The sequence below is a fragment of the Dendrobates tinctorius genome, unplaced genomic scaffold (genome assembly GCF_039654945.1).
Source record: "Dendrobates tinctorius isolate UK_male_01 unplaced genomic scaffold, ASM3965494v1 ptg000022l, whole genome shotgun sequence".
Classification (NCBI taxonomy): domain Eukaryota; kingdom Metazoa; phylum Chordata; class Amphibia; order Anura; family Dendrobatidae; genus Dendrobates; species Dendrobates tinctorius.
In genome coordinates this window covers 24,695,001-24,712,766 of record NW_027361690.1, presented here as the reverse complement: position 1 = coordinate 24,712,766, position 17,766 = coordinate 24,695,001, and the positions used below count along the sequence as shown (strand labels likewise).

The following is a 17,766-nucleotide window of genomic DNA, read 5'->3' as shown; positions in this document are numbered from 1 at the left end:
GAATACGAATGAAGGCTACACAATTTTTGCTGTCCAGAGTCTCAGAATCTCTGACAGAAGCAGATGTAACATATAACAAATGTGATTTGTGCACATCATTTTCTAGGAGTTTTGGCCTTTATGGCAAACCATTCTTTTCTCACTTTTTTATTGCCACTTTCCAGGAGCCATAACTTTCATAATTTTCAGCTGCATTTGACAGTATCAGCTATGTCTACGAAATTTCAGAAATCTCATGCACATAGCTCGTTTTTTTTGTCATCAGTACTTTGCTTGTTTTTTTGGACGCAGAGCATGTTATTTCTTTCAGTGTGTTTCACCCATTGAATTGAAAAAACGCATGAAACCAAAAAAACCAGCACAGCCGCACTAAAATCGCTGCAAAAAAAAAAAAAGTAGCAAAACCTGCGTTTTTGCCATAGCTTCTTTCCTGCCAAGCACGCAGGTTTTGCTGAAGAAAAAAAAAGCAGCAAAAACGTCCAGTGTAAACTTAGCCTAAAGAGAAAAGATTCACAGGTCCATTTGAGTGTGCCTGGTCATGAAGTTTGTGTGCTTTAATTGAGGCTGTGTGCACATGATGCGGATATCCAGCGGATCCGCAGCGGATTTTACCACGCAGAAACGCTGCATATCCGCATTGTGATGTACAGTAGCATGTTAGTCAATAAAAAAAAAAAAACCCGCTGTGCAGACGCTGCAGATTTTTCTGCGGTACAAAATCCGCAGCATGTTACTTCTTTTGTGCAGTTTTCCACCTCCCCTGTCTCCAAATCCGCAGGGGTGAAACCGCAGTGGAAAAACGCACAAAAACCGCAAGAAAACCGCATTAGAAATGGAAGAAATCCGCAGGAAAAATGCAGGTCATTTGACCTGCGGATTTCTTCAATTCTGTGTGGAAAAATCAGCAGGGCCAAAAAGTACGTGTGCACTCAGCCAAATATCCCTTTTAGTCAGAGATAGAAATAAAGAGAACGCACATTTAGTAACATTCCCTCCCATTCCTGAGGTTCTTCCCTGTCCTGAAGGGGTAAGTGAACATAGGTAAGGGATGGGGGGATATTTCTCCAATTGCGAGAGGTCACGGCATACAATCCTCCCCATACGCACTATGACATAATCAGATGCGTCGTCAGCCCCGGCCGATGCATTTCACGCTGTAACACACTTCCAGGTAAGATGGAGTCACTTCCGTCATTCGATTTGCGAAAGAATGAGCGTTCCAGAGTGTAAAACAGGAAGGTATACATAGCAATTCACTGACTACTAATGAAATGGACATCTCCAAAAAGATCACTATTAGTTCATTGTCTAATCCTATTGGAGCAATATATAGAATTCTAAAACATAGGTTTTAACATATAATTTAAAATAGAACATATACACAGTACATCACTAATCTAGATTTCTCTCCTGGTACCTAGAGTATATCCACTTGTTGCTGTTATCTTATAGTATCATAAATCAGTATACGGTATACTTATGATACTATAAGATAGCAGCAATAAGTGGTTATATTGTAGGTACCAGGAGAGAAATATAGATTAGTGATGTACTGTGTATATATTCCATTTTAAATTATATATGTTAAAACCTATTTTTTTAGAATTCCATATATTGCTCCAATAGGATTAGACAGTGAACTAAGAAGGTGTGCATAGTAGCGGACCGAATAAAGATATTTATACACGCACACTGATCAGGTATATAGTTGATACAGAATTATAGTAGTGCGTGTTTTTGCATGTTTATAATATATTGGATATTTACACAGTATGTATTTAGACAGTGGGATTGGCAAAGAATCAGTGTTTAAATGATGATCATGTTTTTTGTGTTAAAAGTAAATTACCAAAAATACTGATTCACAATGGAAATGCCATATAGATTGGTACATGTCAAAATTTATGTAAGAAATTAGGAACCCATCAAGAAATATATTAGTTAGAGGACACAGTCAATTACTAAAGTGAAGTTGTCAGCAGTTTTGGCCGCTATAAGCTGCTTCCACCGCCTTTCAGGGCTATATACAGCATTCTATAATACTGTAGATAAGCCACCGGTCCGACCTGAAAGATAAGAAAAATACGTTTCATTATGCTCACCTGCAGGGCAGTCCGGTACAATGGGTGTCGCAGGTCTTGGTCCGGCGCCTCCCTTCTTATGATCTCTGCCCTCCTGCTTGCTACATGGTTCCCCGGCATCGCGCTCCTGTGCAGGCGTACTTATCTGCCAGTTGAGGGCAGAGCAAAGTACTGCAGTGCGCAGACACCAGGAACAGTTAGAGAGACCCATTGCCTGCACACTGCAGGAATCTGCTCTGCCCTCAACAGGACATGTCAGTACGCCTGCGCAGGAGCGCGATGCCGGGAAGCGATGAAGCAAGCAGGAGGGCGACATCGCAAGAAGATAGGAGTATAATAAAAAGTAATTTTTCTTATCTTTCAGGTCGGATCGGGGGCTTATCTACAGCATTAGAGAATGCTGTATATAGCCTTGAAAAGGCGGTGGCCGTATCTTATATTGACCAAACCTGGTGACAGGTTCCCTTTAAAGGAAACAAGTGTAAGATTTGTTCATTTAGGTCTTTTGGGGCTAATGACAGTCTGAATGGATTTTCAAAATACAATCTCCTGAGAATAATTTTATCAAGTTACCTCCTCTGATTTTTGGTTTGATAAGTTCCACTATGTAAAAGGAGATGTCCCGCATATACGTTATTCATATGATGTGCAATTGGGATGTCTCGCTTACTTCGGATGTCCCCTAGATGTTCACCCACCCGTCATTAAAGTTCTCTGGTGGTCTTACCAATATAATTTAGAGGACAGGTGCATATTGCTTTATAAACCACCCTAGAAAACTTACATGGGTACATCCAGTTCGCAATTACAACATTTAAAGTAGCCACAGATCATTCTATCAAGCCATGCTCCTGGTTTTGGTGGTCTCTGGTACAGCCTGTGGAACCAGTTAATCACTGATCAAATTAGCCCTCCTACAGTGGCATGTAAGTTTGGGCACCCCTTGTTAATATTACCGTTATTCTGAACAGTTAAAGGGAACCTGTCAGCAGGATTGTGCTCAGCAATCTACAGAAACTGTCAGGTTGGCACCGTTATACTGATTAAAAGGATACCTTGGGTGATGAAATCCGTCTCGTGGTTGTTGTGTAATCCTTATTTGTAGTTTTCCGTTAATGATATGCTCGTGCTCCCGGGCGGCTTGTGAGGGGAATCTTTTTGTGGTGATCTGCTTACATATAAATTTGTATGGGTTTATGACTGGTCACTGATCCTTCATCCTTATGACCCTCTTTATTTGCAGTTTTCAGTTAATGATATGCTGATGCTTTGGGGCGGGCATGTGGGGGGGTCTTTATTTGGTGCTCTGTTCTCATATTCATCCTTATGGGCTTATGACAAGTCACTGTTCAGTCACCTGACCCCTATTTTACATACTGCATAAAATATGAAGTCAAATCTAAAAGTGAATAATTTGCGCTAGCAGGATACCATTCAGAGGTTTCAAAGAAATATCTACAGTAAAGCTGGTTCACAAAGTATATGTGCCGATACCTTTGTTCAGATGAATGAGGAACTGGTCGAAGGATGCTTCCTCAAGCAGGGTCCCGGTGCCAAGATGACGCTGAAAGCAGTAGTGATGCTGATGAAAATGAGCTTGAAAGCGTTAGAGTTCCGTTGGTGAATGCAGGTATTGGACGCTGCTCCGGCCGGTAGCAAGCGTCCTTCTAATGGCGTGACCGCCGCCGACACCCGGCGAGTATAACGGCACGAGTAAAATCAAAAAGCCGGCAAGGTAGCAAAAACGTGCAGGACCTTGCGTGACGTCACGGTCACGTGGAACACCACGTGACTGGCTAGTGAGCACGAAAACGACCAAAAAGCTGTCTTACGCGTTTCGGAATCACCGGATTCCTTCTTCAGAGATGGTCCATGGTGCTCAATTACGTTCATATATACCCGCGGTCTCCAAACTCCATGTTTATTGATTAAAGGCAAACAATTCAATCTCGCTGTTTAGCCCATTAGGAACAAGTGTATTCATTTCAAAAATCAGTCTACTTTCTTCTCTGGACATTTGTTGAATAAAGTTCCCCTTCCGCCAGCTTTTTTTAACCACTTTAATACCCGTAACTTTAACATTTTTAATAGAGCCTCCATGCTGATTAGCAAAATGGTGTGATAGAGGGTGACCCATAAATCTTTTTCTAATATTGCGCAAATGCTCTGCTAACCGGACATGCAATGGGCGTTTTGTGCGTCCTATGTATATTTTCCCACAGGGGCATGTAATACCATATATAACCCCTGTGGTGTCGCAGGTAATAAAATCTTTAATTTTTACCTCCGCAAATTTGTTAGTAATCCCTCCCTGTTTTTTAGAGGTCAGTTTTTTACAGGGGCCACACTTTCCACACGGAAAAAAACCCCCTGGTAATTTGTCCGGATTTGAATTGATACTACTTAGTGGTTTAGAAATAGAGGGGGCTATAAGATTTCCCAAATTTTGTGCCTTCTTAAAAATAAACCTCGGGTATGTCGGTAAAGATTCCCCTATAACCTTATCATTTCTCAGGATATTCCAATGTCTCCTGACAATTTTTTTAAAAATAATACTATTAGAGTTATATTGTGAAATTATGGGGATGTCTTCCATAAGAGCATTGGCATTTTTTCTCATACGTTGTTCCAATAATTGATCCCTTGGAATTTTTTCCACTAGTTTTTTTGTTTTCACTAAAGATGTTGGATCATAGCCCTTACTGGAAAACTTTTTCATCATTGCTTCTGCCTCTCTATCAAAATCCTCCCTTTTCGAACAGTTGCGATGAGCTCTAATTAATTGGCTTTTTGGAACATTCAATAGCCAGCTAGGTAAATGGCAACTGTCGAGTGAAATAAAATTATTAGAGTCTGTAGGCTTATGGTATAGTCGTGAGCCAATGGCATTGTTTTCTACAAAAATTTCTAAATCTAAAAAGTTAACTTCTTTGGAACTCGTGGTCATAGAAAATTTTAAAAAGTAGGAATTTTTATTTAGTGAATTAAAAAATTGTTCCAATAACAAAGGACCACCAGACCATATAAAAACAATATCATCTATAAATCGATGCCATAGCACGAGGTTCGCTAGTAATCTGCCGTCGGGATATATGGTTTCCTGTTCCCATTTTCCAACGTACAGATTTGCATAACTAGGTGCGAACCTCGTGCCCATAGCTGTACCCCACTGCTGGGAGTAGTAGTCCATCCCATATCGAAAAAAATTGTGAGTTAAAATAAAATTTATACACTCAAGAAGATATTCAATTTGGTCAAGCGGCAGTGAACCATCCTTCCTCAGGAAATGTTCCACTGCTTCGCATCCCTTTTTATGCTGAATAACTGTATACAAGGAAGTAATGTCCAGTGTGCCCAAGATATAATGATCACACCATTGTATCTTCTTTAAAATACCTAAAATATGGGTGCTGTCCCTAAGATACGCCGGGAGATCCGGTATCAATCTTTGTAAATGACAATCAACAAATTTGGATAGATTTGATGTTAAACCCCCAATAGCAGAGATAATCGGTCTCCCGGGTGGTTGGCTCATGTTTTTATGCACCTTAGGTAAATAATAAAAGTACGGCACTCTAGGGTGAGGTGTATTAATAAAATCAATTTCTTTTTTATTTAAAATACCCTTTTCAAAGCCCTTGTTTAGCAATTCCCGCATCTCTACCAAATAATCATTAGAAGGATCATGGGTTAGTAATTTATAAGTTTGTCTGTCGTCCAAAATCCGCAGTGCTTCTTTCTCATAATCCAACGTGTTTAGTATTACTATACCGCCCCCTTTATCTGCTGGTCTGATAGTAATCTCCCTATTCTCCTTAAGTTGCTTAATGGCTATTCTTTCATTATGTGATAAATTGTGTTTAAATTTGTTACATCGCTTGTCAGAAATTTTTCTAATTTCGAGTATAACATTATTTTGAAAAGCTTCAAATGCCTCCGAATACTCCTGTATAGGATTAAAGTTAGATTTTTTCTTTAGACCAGTGTGTATATATAGATCAGGAGTATTCATGGGGTCATCAGTATTGCTACTAATTTTCTTTTTCATATAGTGTTTCTTCAGGGCTAGTTTCCTCATGAACAATTTTACACCCACAAAAGCCTGAAATTTATCAAATTTAACACTGGGAGCGTACTTAAGACCTTTATTTAATAAACGGGTTTCATTGTCTTGTAGGGGATATTGACTTAGATTGAATATTTTTTGTGGTTCAGGGGCTGATATTTGATCTATCTTTGATGGGGATTGTTGTATGTTCTTTTTTTTGGTAGATTCCCCGCCCCTACACCCCCTTTTTCGTTTCTTTTTTGGCCTAACTGAAAAAAAGAAAGATGACTCTGCTTTGTTTTAGGTTGTGATTTTCTCTGTTGTGGTTCCCTCGGACCAACCTTCTCTTTTCTACTATCTACTGTAGGCTTGTCTTTATATTTATCGCTCCCAATAGAAGGAATATTTTCTATGTTTTCTATAACCGTAAATCGGTTATGAGTACTAATGGAGGGTAATGGTGTGGAAATGGCTGGTAGTTCTGCACCCTGTACCTCAGTAATGACCCCACTATTAGCTCTTTCCATGTGTGTAAGATTTTCCATATCAGAGGTCAGATGGATAGAAAATCTTTCACTTGATGTAGGGAGAGAAGTCTCCTCTCCATGTATCTCATCTAGAGTCAACAAGCAGCGTCCAATACCTGCATTCACCAACGGAACTCTAACGCTTTCAAGCTCATTTTCATCAGCATCACTACTGCTTTCAGCGTCATCTTGGCACCGGGACCCTGCTTGAGGAAGCATCCTTCGACCAGTTCCTCATTCATCTGAACAAAGGTATCGGCACATATACTTTGTGAACCAGCTTTACTGTAGATATTTCTTTGAAACCTCTGAATGGTATCCTGCTAGCGCAAATTATTCACTTTTAGATTTGACTTTTATTGTTGGACAAATTGGGTGGTTGTTGTCCTTATTTGCAGCTGCAGGCGGTATCATATAGGAACTTGCGCCTTTGTGCTTATGTTTTTATGGTTTTAAAAAAGGTTTCACCACCGCTCACAGAGGCAGCGTTGTTCATCCTTATTCTAAATTAATTAAGCTATTTGTTTATATTAAATTTGTAGGTTGTCTGCATACTATGGCCACTTTATGGTCTGATAGGAAAGAAAGGATATATAATATCCAGAGATTTTTCAATTTCGAACAGCATGCATCTGTGGCTAACCCCAATAAGGTGGAAATATCTCAGACGATTAAATCACTCAAAACGTTGGAGCAATACTTTTTGAAAGAAATGAGAGACTTGTGGGAGATATCCACACTGGAAAGATATTTAGCCTCTGATTGTATACCAAAGGGGTTAATGGTGTACAAACCCCTGATGGGTGATATTGGGGACCCAGAAACATTAGCTGAATGGGATGTCATGTTTAAGGAATTTTCTAAAAGAACTGTATCCTTCATTATTGAGAAGAGGAGGAGTGAACTATTGAGGATACGCAGAGAAATTATGAATTTATTTGAAGAGATCAAACCTTACGAGCTCCACCCTGAAATTATATACCTTTCTGGTAACATTAAAAAGAGGATACGTAATAAAGAAAAGGAAATAGTAGAGAAAAAACGTAGAAAGTTTGGGAGGGACTCGGTTTTTACTACTAATAAAAATTTAATATCTATAACATCTAACCATGGGGATAGCCAAATAACCAGAGGCGAAGTTGCACATCAATATGAAGAACAACACTCTCCTAAATCTTCAGGTCCATTGTTGACTCTAGATGAGATACATGGAGAGGAGACTTCTCTCCCTACATCAAGTGAAAGATTTTCTATCCATCTGACCTCTGATATGGAAAATCTTACACACATGGAAAGAGCTAATAGTGGGGTCATTACTGAGGTACAGGGTGCAGAACTACCAGCCATTTCCACACCATTACCCTCCATTAGTACTCATAACCGATTTACGGTTATAGAAAACATAGAAAATATTCCTTCTATTGGGAGCGATAAATATAAAGACAAGCCTACAGTAGATAGTAGAAAAGAGAAGGTTGGTCCGAGGGAACCACAACAGAGAAAATCACAACCTAAAACAAAGCAGAGTCATCTTTCTTTTTTTCAGTTAGGCCAAAAAAGAAACGAAAAAGGGGGTGTAGGGGCGGGGAATCTACCAAAAAAAAGAACATACAACAATCCCCATCAAAGATAGATCAAATATCAGCCCCTGAACCACAAAAAATATTCAATCTAAGTCAATATCCCCTACAAGACAATGAAACCCGTTTATTAAATAAAGGTCTTAAGTACGCTCCCAGTGTTAAATTTGATAAATTTCAGGCTTTTGTGGGTGTAAAATTGTTCATGAGGAAACTAGCCCTGAAGAAACACTATATGAAAAAGAAAATTAGTAGCAATACTGATGACCCCATGAATACTCCTGATCTATATATACACACTGGTCTAAAGAAAAAATCTAACTTTAATCCTATACAGGAGTATTCGGAGGCATTTGAAGCTTTTCAAAATAATGTTATACTCGAAATTAGAAAAATTTCTGACAAGCGATGTAACAAATTTAAACACAATTTATCACATAATGAAAGAATAGCCATTAAGCAACTTAAGGAGAATAGGGAGATTACTATCAGACCAGCAGATAAAGGGGGCGGTATAGTAATACTAAACACGTTGGATTATGAGAAAGAAGCACTGCGGATTTTGGACGACAGACAAACTTATAAATTACTAACCCATGATCCTTCTAATGATTATTTGGTAGAGATGCGGGAATTGCTAAACAAGGGCTTTGAAAAGGGTATTTTAAATAAAAAAGAAATTGATTTTATTAATACACCTCACCCTAGAGTGCCGTACTTTTATTATTTACCTAAGGTGCATAAAAACATGAGCCAACCACCCGGGAGACCGATTATCTCTGCTATTGGGGGTTTAACATCAAATCTATCCAAATTTGTTGATTGTCATTTACAAAGATTGATACCGGATCTCCCGGCGTATCTTAGGGACAGCACCCATATTTTAGGTATTTTAAAGAAGATACAATGGTGTGATCATTATATCTTGGGCACACTGGACATTACTTCCTTGTATACAGTTATTCAGCATAAAAAGGGATGCGAAGCAGTGGAACATTTCCTGAGGAAGGATGGTTCACTGCCGCTTGACCAAATTGAATATCTTCTTGAGTGTATAAATTTTATTTTAACTCACAATTTTTTTCGATATGGGATGGACTACTACTCCCAGCAGTGGGGTACAGCTATGGGCACGAGGTTCGCACCTAGTTATGCAAATCTGTACGTTGGAAAATGGGAACAGGAAACCATATATCCCGACGGCAGATTACTAGCGAACCTCGTGCTATGGCATCGATTTATAGATGATATTGTTTTTATATGGTCTGGTGGTCCTTTGTTATTGGAACAATTTTTTAATTCACTAAATAAAAATTCCTACTTTTTAAAATTTTCTATGACCACGAGTTCCAAAGAAGTTAACTTTTTAGATTTAGAAATTTTTGTAGAAAACAATGCCATTGGCTCACGACTATACCATAAGCCTACAGACTCTAATAATTTTATTTCACTCGACAGTTGCCATTTACCTAGCTGGCTATTGAATGTTCCAAAAAGCCAATTAATTAGAGCTCATCGCAACTGTTCGAAAAGGGAGGATTTTGATAGAGAGGCAGAAGCAATGATGAAAAAGTTTTCCAGTAAGGGCTATGATCCAACATCTTTAGTGAAAACAAAAAAACTAGTGGAAAAAATTCCAAGGGATCAATTATTGGAACAACGTATGAGAAAAAATGCCAATGCTCTTATGGAAGACATCCCCATAATTTCACAATATAACTCTAATAGTATTATTTTTAAAAAAATTGTCAGGAGACATTGGAATATCCTGAGAAATGATAAGGTTATAGGGGAATCTTTACCGACATACCCGAGGTTTATTTTTAAGAAGGCACAAAATTTGGGAAATCTTATAGCCCCCTCTATTTCTAAACCACTAAGTAGTATCAATTCAAATCCGGACAAATTACCAGGGGGTTTTTTTCCGTGTGGAAAGTGTGGCCCCTGTAAAAAACTGACCTCTAAAAAACAGGGAGGGATTACTAACAAATTTGCGGAGGTAAAAATTAAAGATTTTATTACCTGCGACACCACAGGGGTTATATATGGTATTACATGCCCCTGTGGGAAACTATACATAGGACGCACAAAACGCCCATTGCATGTCCGGTTAGCAGAGCATTTGCGCAATATTAGAAAAAGATTTATGGGTCACCCTCTATCACACCATTTTGCTAATCAGCATGGAGGCTCTATTAAAAATGTTAAAGTTACGGGTATTAAAGTGGTTAAAAAAAGCTGGCGGAAGGGGAACTTTATTCAACAAATGTCCAGAGAAGAAAGTAGACTGATTTTTGAAATGAATACACTTGTTCCTAATGGGCTAAACAGCGAGATTGAATTGTTTGCCTTTAATCAATAAACATGGAGTTTGGAGACCGCGGGTATATATGAACGTAATTGAGCACCATGGACCATCTCTGAAGAAGGAATCCGGTGATTCCGAAACGCGTAAGACAGCTTTTTGGTCGTTTTCGTGCTCACTAGCCAGTCACGTGGTGTTCCACGTGACCGTGACGTCACGCAAGGTCCTGCACGTTTTTGCTACCTTGCCGGCTTTTTGATTTTACTCGTGCCGTTATACTCGCCGGGTGTCGGCGGCGGTCACGCCATTAGAAGGACGCTTGCTACCGGCCGGAGCAGCGTCCAATACCTGCATTCACCAACGGAACTCTAACGCTTTCAAGCTCATTTTCATCAGCATCACTACTGCTTTCAGCGTCATCTTGGCACCGGGACCCTGCTTGAGGAAGCATCCTTCGACCAGTTCCTCATTCATCTGAACAAAGGTATCGGCACATATACTTTGTGAACCAGCTTTACTGTAGATATTTCTTTGAAACCTCTGAATGGTATCCTGCTAGCGCAAATTATTCACTTTTAGATTTGACTTTTATTGTTGGACAAATTGGGTGGTTGTTGTCCTTATTTGCAGCTGCAGGCGGTATCATATAGGAACTTGCGCCTTTGTGCTTATGTTTTTATGCATAAAATATGGTTTTGGAAAAAAAAAAAAAAAAAAAAAAGGATGGGATCATATGCAATTTGATGGAGCAATTTTTTCTTTCTTTCAAAATGGCGGCAGCGCCTACACAGTAGCATCGGCGATCCAAGTGAAGCTACTGTACAGGCGCCACCATTTTGATTAAGATATATCTTTTTTCCAACAAAATTATATGACAAAATCAAATTAATAAAAATGCCTATTATCCACCGTATCATGCTACAGTGCCGGTGCCACAGGCGCCTGCCTGATTAATGGTAATTTTTTTTTCTTTGAATATTGTTTTAATGCCACAATGATGTACAATAGGGGCAGGTCAAAGAAAGATCAGTGACCTGTCATAAGGCCAAAAGGATGAATATGAGAACAGAGAAGCACATAAAGCCTCGCCCACAGCCCCGGAAAATGAGAATCTCATTAACTGAAAACTGCAAATAAAGATTAAACAACAACAGATACAAGACAGATTTCATCAACCAAGGTGTCATTGTAATCGGTATAACGGCGCCGACCTGACACTGTCTGTAGATAACTGTGCACAATCCTGCTGGCAGGTTCACTTTAACTCCCATTTCTTAATTACATTTCGAAATGGCAACTTGAAAACGCTTTGGAGCAATAGCACAAAAAGAGGACTTGAAAATCATCCAAAAATTCAAAAATACAGAAGAAAAGGCAGAGATGCTTACCTGCCAAGGCCTCCAAACAAATCAGGATGCAGTGGACCCATATAGTTAAGATGGCGGCAACACAGGTGCAAGAATACCGATGAGACAACTGCTCACATCCTACCAATCCATGGAGGGGGCGGCTGCTTGGTATATAAATGCACAATGAGGCTATGTGCACACGCTGCGGTTTTTACTGCGGATCCGCTGCGGATCTGCAGCAGTTCTGCAGACAGTGTACAGTAGCATGTAAATCTATGTGATTCACAATCTGCTGTGCACATGCTGTGGATTTTTAACTGCGGAAAAGCTGCGGTTTTGAATCCGCAGAAAGAAATGACATGTGACTTCTTTTCTGCGGATTCTGCTGCGGTTTACCATCTCCTCTATTGTAGAGGTGATAAACCGCAGGGGAAAACCACAGGCCAATCCACAGGTCATTTTACCTGCGGTTCCACAGATACAAATCCGCAGACCAATCCGCAGCGTGTACACATAGCCTGAAGGCTTGTATGTGGTACTGTTCAGGCAATGCAAAGCATCCAGGTTAACCTGATAGTGCATTTGTTTGGATGCCTTGGCTAAACGGTGTAGCGAGAAAAAAAAAAAAGTCAAAACGAAATAATTACGCTTTTTTGGTTGCCGCAACATTGAATTAAAATGCAATAACGGGCGATCAAAAGATCGTATCTGCACCAAAATGGTATCATTAAAAACATCAGCTCGGCATGCAAAAAAAATAAGCCCTTACTCAACCCGAGATCACGAAAAATGGAGACACTACGGTTATTGGAAAATGGCGTTTGGAATTTTTTTTTCATCACTTAAATAAAAAAGAACCTAGACATGTTTGGTGTCTATGAACTTGTAAAGACCTGGCGAATCATAATGGAAGGTTAGTTTTAGCATTTAGCGAACCTAGCAAAAAAAAAAAAAAAAAAAAAAAAAAAAAACCACACAACATGTGAGAGATTGAACTTTTTTTTGCAATTTCTCAGCACTTGGAATTTTTTCCCCGTTTTCTAGTATAAAACATGGTAAAACCAATGGTGTCGTTCAAAAGTACAACTCCATCACCAAGAAGCAATAAACAAGCCCTCACACGGCCATATTGAAGTATAAATAAAAAGTTATGGCCCTGGGAAGAAGAAGAGTGAAAAACGAAAACGCAAAAACGAAAATACCTTCTGGGTGTTAAAATAACTTGATTGGGAACAGTTTCTTCTGATGTAGAGAAACTGGACTTTTCGTATTCCTTTTTTCAAGGCTGATTGGTGGTGGTGACTGTCCCATTTTAGTAGGCTAATAGTAGCCGTTGGCTTTTGGTAAGTGCGTGTTCTAAGACTTAACATCTTTGGGGAGAGGATGCAAATCCAAGGTTTTTTTTCTCTCAGTGGGGATCCTCTTGGTAGAACTAAAGTGCATCACTAAAAACTCTTTTTATGGATCTGTACATACGCTTTAACGAAAATATCATAGCACTGTGGGAGATTAAGGGGCTAGAAAATTATGTAAATCGACTGAAGTTGCCAAGTACTTTCTGCTATCTCCATCATTCTCACAGACATGAATGGAGTTTCAGAGATTATGCGTGTCCAAGCTGTTTAAATCCTGAACGAAATGAAGACTGAGTATCAGAACCCCCTTACCTCCCAAAGATGGACAGGTAAGAAATATCATTTGTGAGAAGGTCCCTTTAAAAAAAAAAATCTTTGCTGACAGTAGCATTTTTGTGAAACAGAAATGTATGTTAATTAAATCTGAAAATTTACATTCATAATAGTTTTAAATTAATCTTTTAGGCAAATTTATAATTCTCACTATGCAAAGTTTATTTGCATAAACACAAAAAAAATCAATTAACAGGAAAGAAAAAAAAATAACTCACAATGTTTAGAAGTTATGATTATTTCTGCAGTGAATATGTCCTGGAGTCGCTTACCTTAAGTAACACTTCTACTATATTTGCATGTCCTTCTGAAGCAGCCATGTGCAAAGGAGTTCTGTCAACTTTAGTACGTGCATCTCTGCTTACTCCGGCTCTAAGAAGCACTTCCGTTGTGGAATAATGACCATACTGAGCTGCTAGATGGAGTGGAGATGTTCCAAGCTGCAATTACACAGAGCAGGTAAGACTTATGATTGTGCATACACACAGAATACTAGACCTGACAAAAATCATACCAATAGTTGCAGGGATTGTCTTGAGCTTCTTTTTCTTTGTAAAGTCAGAGAAATATTCTTATTTTTTAACCCCTTTCTGACCTCGGACGGTATAGTACGTCCAAGGTCAGATCCCCCGCTTTGATGAGGGATCTGGCGGTGAGCCTGCATCAAATCCGGGAAATGTCAGCTGTTTTCAACAGATGACATGTGCCCCCAATAGGCGCAGGTGGAATCGCGATCCACCGGTGCCTATTAACTAGTTAAATGCTGCTGCAAACGCTGACAGCGGCATTTAACCTGCGCTTCCGGCCGCCGAGCCGGAAATACGCGCATCGCCGACCTCAGTCACGTGATCAGGGGTCAGCGATGCGTTGGCATAACAACCAGAGGTCTCATAGAGACCTCTATGGTTGTTGAAGCCAGATTGCTATGAGAGCCACCCAGTGGTCGGCGCTCATAGCAATGCTGTAATTCTGCTACATAGAGGCGATCTGCTCATCGCCTATATGTAGCAGAGTCGATCAAGTTGTGGCAGCTTCTAGCCTCCCATGGAGGCTATTGAAGCATGGCAAAATTAAAAAAAAAAAAAAAAAAAAAAAAAAAATTTTTAAAACACATGAATAAAATAAAATATATAAAAAAAGTTTAAATCACCCCCCTTCGCCCCATTCAAAATAAAACCATAAAAAAAAAAAAACACACATACACATTAGGTATCGCCGCGTTAAGAATCGCCCGATCAAAAAAAAAAAAAAAGGATTAACCTGATCGCTAAACAGCGTAGCGGGAAAAAAAAATCAAAACGCCAGAATTACGTTTTTTGGTCACCGCGACATTGCATTAAAATGCAATAACAGGAGATTAAAAGAATATATCTGCACATAAATGGTATCCTTAAAAACGTCAGCTCGGCACGCAAAAACTAAGCCCTCAACCAACCCTAGATCATGAAAAATGGAGACGCTATGGGTATCGGAAAATGGTGCAATTTTTTTTTTTTATTTTAGCAAACTTTGGGATTTTTTTTCACCACTTAGATAAAAAAAAGAACCTAGACATGCTTGGTGTCTATGAACTCGTAATGACCTGGAGAATCCTAATGGCAGGGCAGTTTTAGCATTTAGTGAACCTAGCAAAAAAGCCAAACAAAAAACATGTGTGGGATTGCACTTTTTTTTTGCAATTTCACCGCACTTGGAATTTTTTTCCCCATTTTCAAGCACACGACATGCAAAAACCAATGAGGTCTTTCAAAAGTACATATCATCGCACAAAAAATAAGCCCTCACATGGCCATACTGGCAGAAAAATAAAAAAATTTTATGGCTCTGGGAAGAAGGGGAGGGAAAAACGAAAACACAAAACCGAAAAAAGCTGGGGTCATTACGGGGTTAATATTGTTTAAACATTTCACCGTATGGCTCTGGTGCTTTCCATAGATGTATGTTTACTTTTCTGCTTCCTTCGTTTTGCCATCTAATCACATGGCTGCCCAGCAGTAATACCCACAGTGGCTTGAGAAAGTATTCACCCCCTTGGCATTTTTGTGTTTGTTACCTCACAACCTGGAATTTCACTGTTTTTCTTATTTGGATTAATGTTTAGGCTTTGAACAGACCATTCCAAAACATTTACTCGTTTCCCCTTAAACCACTCAAGTGTTGCTTTAATAATATGCTTTGGGTCATTGTCTTTTTGGAAGGTGAACCTCCGTCCCAGTCTCAAATCACTGACAGACTGAAACAAGTTTTGCTCAAGAATATGCCTGTATTTCACACCATTCATCTTCCCCTTAACGACTTATTTTTCATTTCCCTGCTGACAAAAAACATCCCTACAGCATGATGCTGCTACCACAATGTTTCACTGTGGGGATGGTGTTCTTGGGTTCTTCCAAAGTCACTACTGTATTCAATCTGAGGGCACTTTTTTGAATATACAGTATGTGCATAATCTACAAAAATGTTGATCTGGAGATTTTTTCATATGGTGTTTACCTTGGTGGCAAAAAGTTTGATATTGGTCTCATCTGATTGCAATACCTTCCTCCATACATTTAGGGATTCTGATGCATGTCTTTGGGCAAACTCAAAATGAACCTTACAATTTTTGTGTGTAAATAAAGAATTTTTACTGACCACTCTTCAAGGCCACCTCTATGGAGTGTACGGCTTATTGTGGTTGTATGGACAGATACTCCAGTCTCTGCTTGGGAACTCTGCAGCTCCTTCAGCGTTACCTTCGGTCTCTGTGCTGCCTCACTGATTGATGTCCTCCTTGCCTGGGCTGAGAGTTTCGGTGGGCGGCCCTCTTGGCAGGTTTGTTGTGGTACCATCTCCTTTTCATTTGATGAGAATGAATTTGATGGTGGTTCTGGGGGATCATCAGAGATTGTGATATTTTTTTTTTTTAAATCCAACCCTTACTTGTACTTCTAAACAACCTTGTCCCTGACTGTTTTGGAGATCTCCCACGTCTTCATGGTGCTGTTTGGTTAGTTGGTGCATCTTTGTATCTTGCTTAGGCTGGTTTCACATTTCACATTTGCGTCTGTGTGTGCAGTGCTTGATCCGCATAAATCCGCATGCGTCATGCGTACATATATTTAACAAAGGAAGCAGGGACATGCGTTTGCATGCTTTTGCGTATGCATGCGTCGTTTCGCGATGTCTGGCAAATGCAACATGTTTCATTTTTTGAGGTGTCAAAATTCCGTCAAATATGGGCAGTCATGTGCATGAGTGCGTAAAAAAACGGATTACTGTCTATGGAAACGCATTGGTACGCAAGGACATGAGTGCGCATGCGTTCTTCAAAATGTAAATAGAAATCCCATGAGACACGCCTGTTTTTGTCTGATGTAATATCAAACGCACGCGCATAAACAATGCAAATGCATGCAAAAACGCATACACTCATGCACACGCGTTTTTTTAGTCATGTGTAAGATGATGCGTATAAAAACGCTGCGTAAACATGCGTCTTTGCATGCGATTGCAGATGATACGCTGCGGACTCAAACGCTAATGTGAACCTAGCCTTAATGGTGTTGCAGCCTCTGTTGCCTTTCAGAAAAGGTGTGTACAGTAAACACTGACAGACCAAGAGATACTTTGCACACAGGTGTTCAGGGCTGTGGAGATGGAGTCGTGGAATCGGTGCTCATTTTGGTGGAGTCGGAGTCGGTATAAAATGGACCGACTGCTAAAATATATAATAAATTGGGTACAGTAATTCAATGCAGAATGTGCTGAATATTTTTTCATAGGAATTTGGGAAAGTTATGAAATGTCCTATAAATGGCTGTTCTATTCCTGATCTAAGGCTACATTCACACACAGCATTTATGCTGCGTTTTTTGAGGATATGTTTTTCAGCTGTAAAAGCAGATAAGTTTTTTAAAAAACTGCATCACCTGCAAGGTTTTTGTTCTCATAGATAATGCTTTCAATAGCAAAAGCAGATTAGAAAAACGCCACACAAACTGACATGCTCATTCAGCTAAAAAACGGATCCTCACAAAACATTGTGTCTGAATGTCATATCTTGAAACCCATGCCCAGAGATACTGCATTTTACTGCAAAAAACGGATCCTCAAAAACGCTGTGTGTGAATCATGGCCGTAGCCAGCAAGGGGCAGGTGCCCCCCTAGAAGCAGGGGAACGCACCTATCAAAACTCACTTGTATGCT

General features: G+C 39.6%; 1 protein-coding gene across 5 annotated transcripts in view; it reads right to left on the bottom strand.

The window, feature by feature from the left end:
- The window catches only part of GABPB1 (GA binding protein transcription factor subunit beta 1), a 97,144-nt gene that overhangs the window by 46,514 nt on the left and 32,864 nt on the right, over positions 1-17,766 (bottom strand). For all 5 annotated transcript variants that reach the window (XR_012230927.1, XM_073568506.1, XM_073568504.1 and 2 more), the window contains one exon: positions 13,851-14,018. Coding sequence is in view for 4 of the 5 variants with exons in the window: in XM_073568506.1 (XP_073424607.1) it covers positions 13,851-14,018 (168 nt within the window). In the remaining variant the exon portion in view is untranslated. The remainder of the gene's footprint in view (positions 1-13,850; positions 14,019-17,766) is intronic.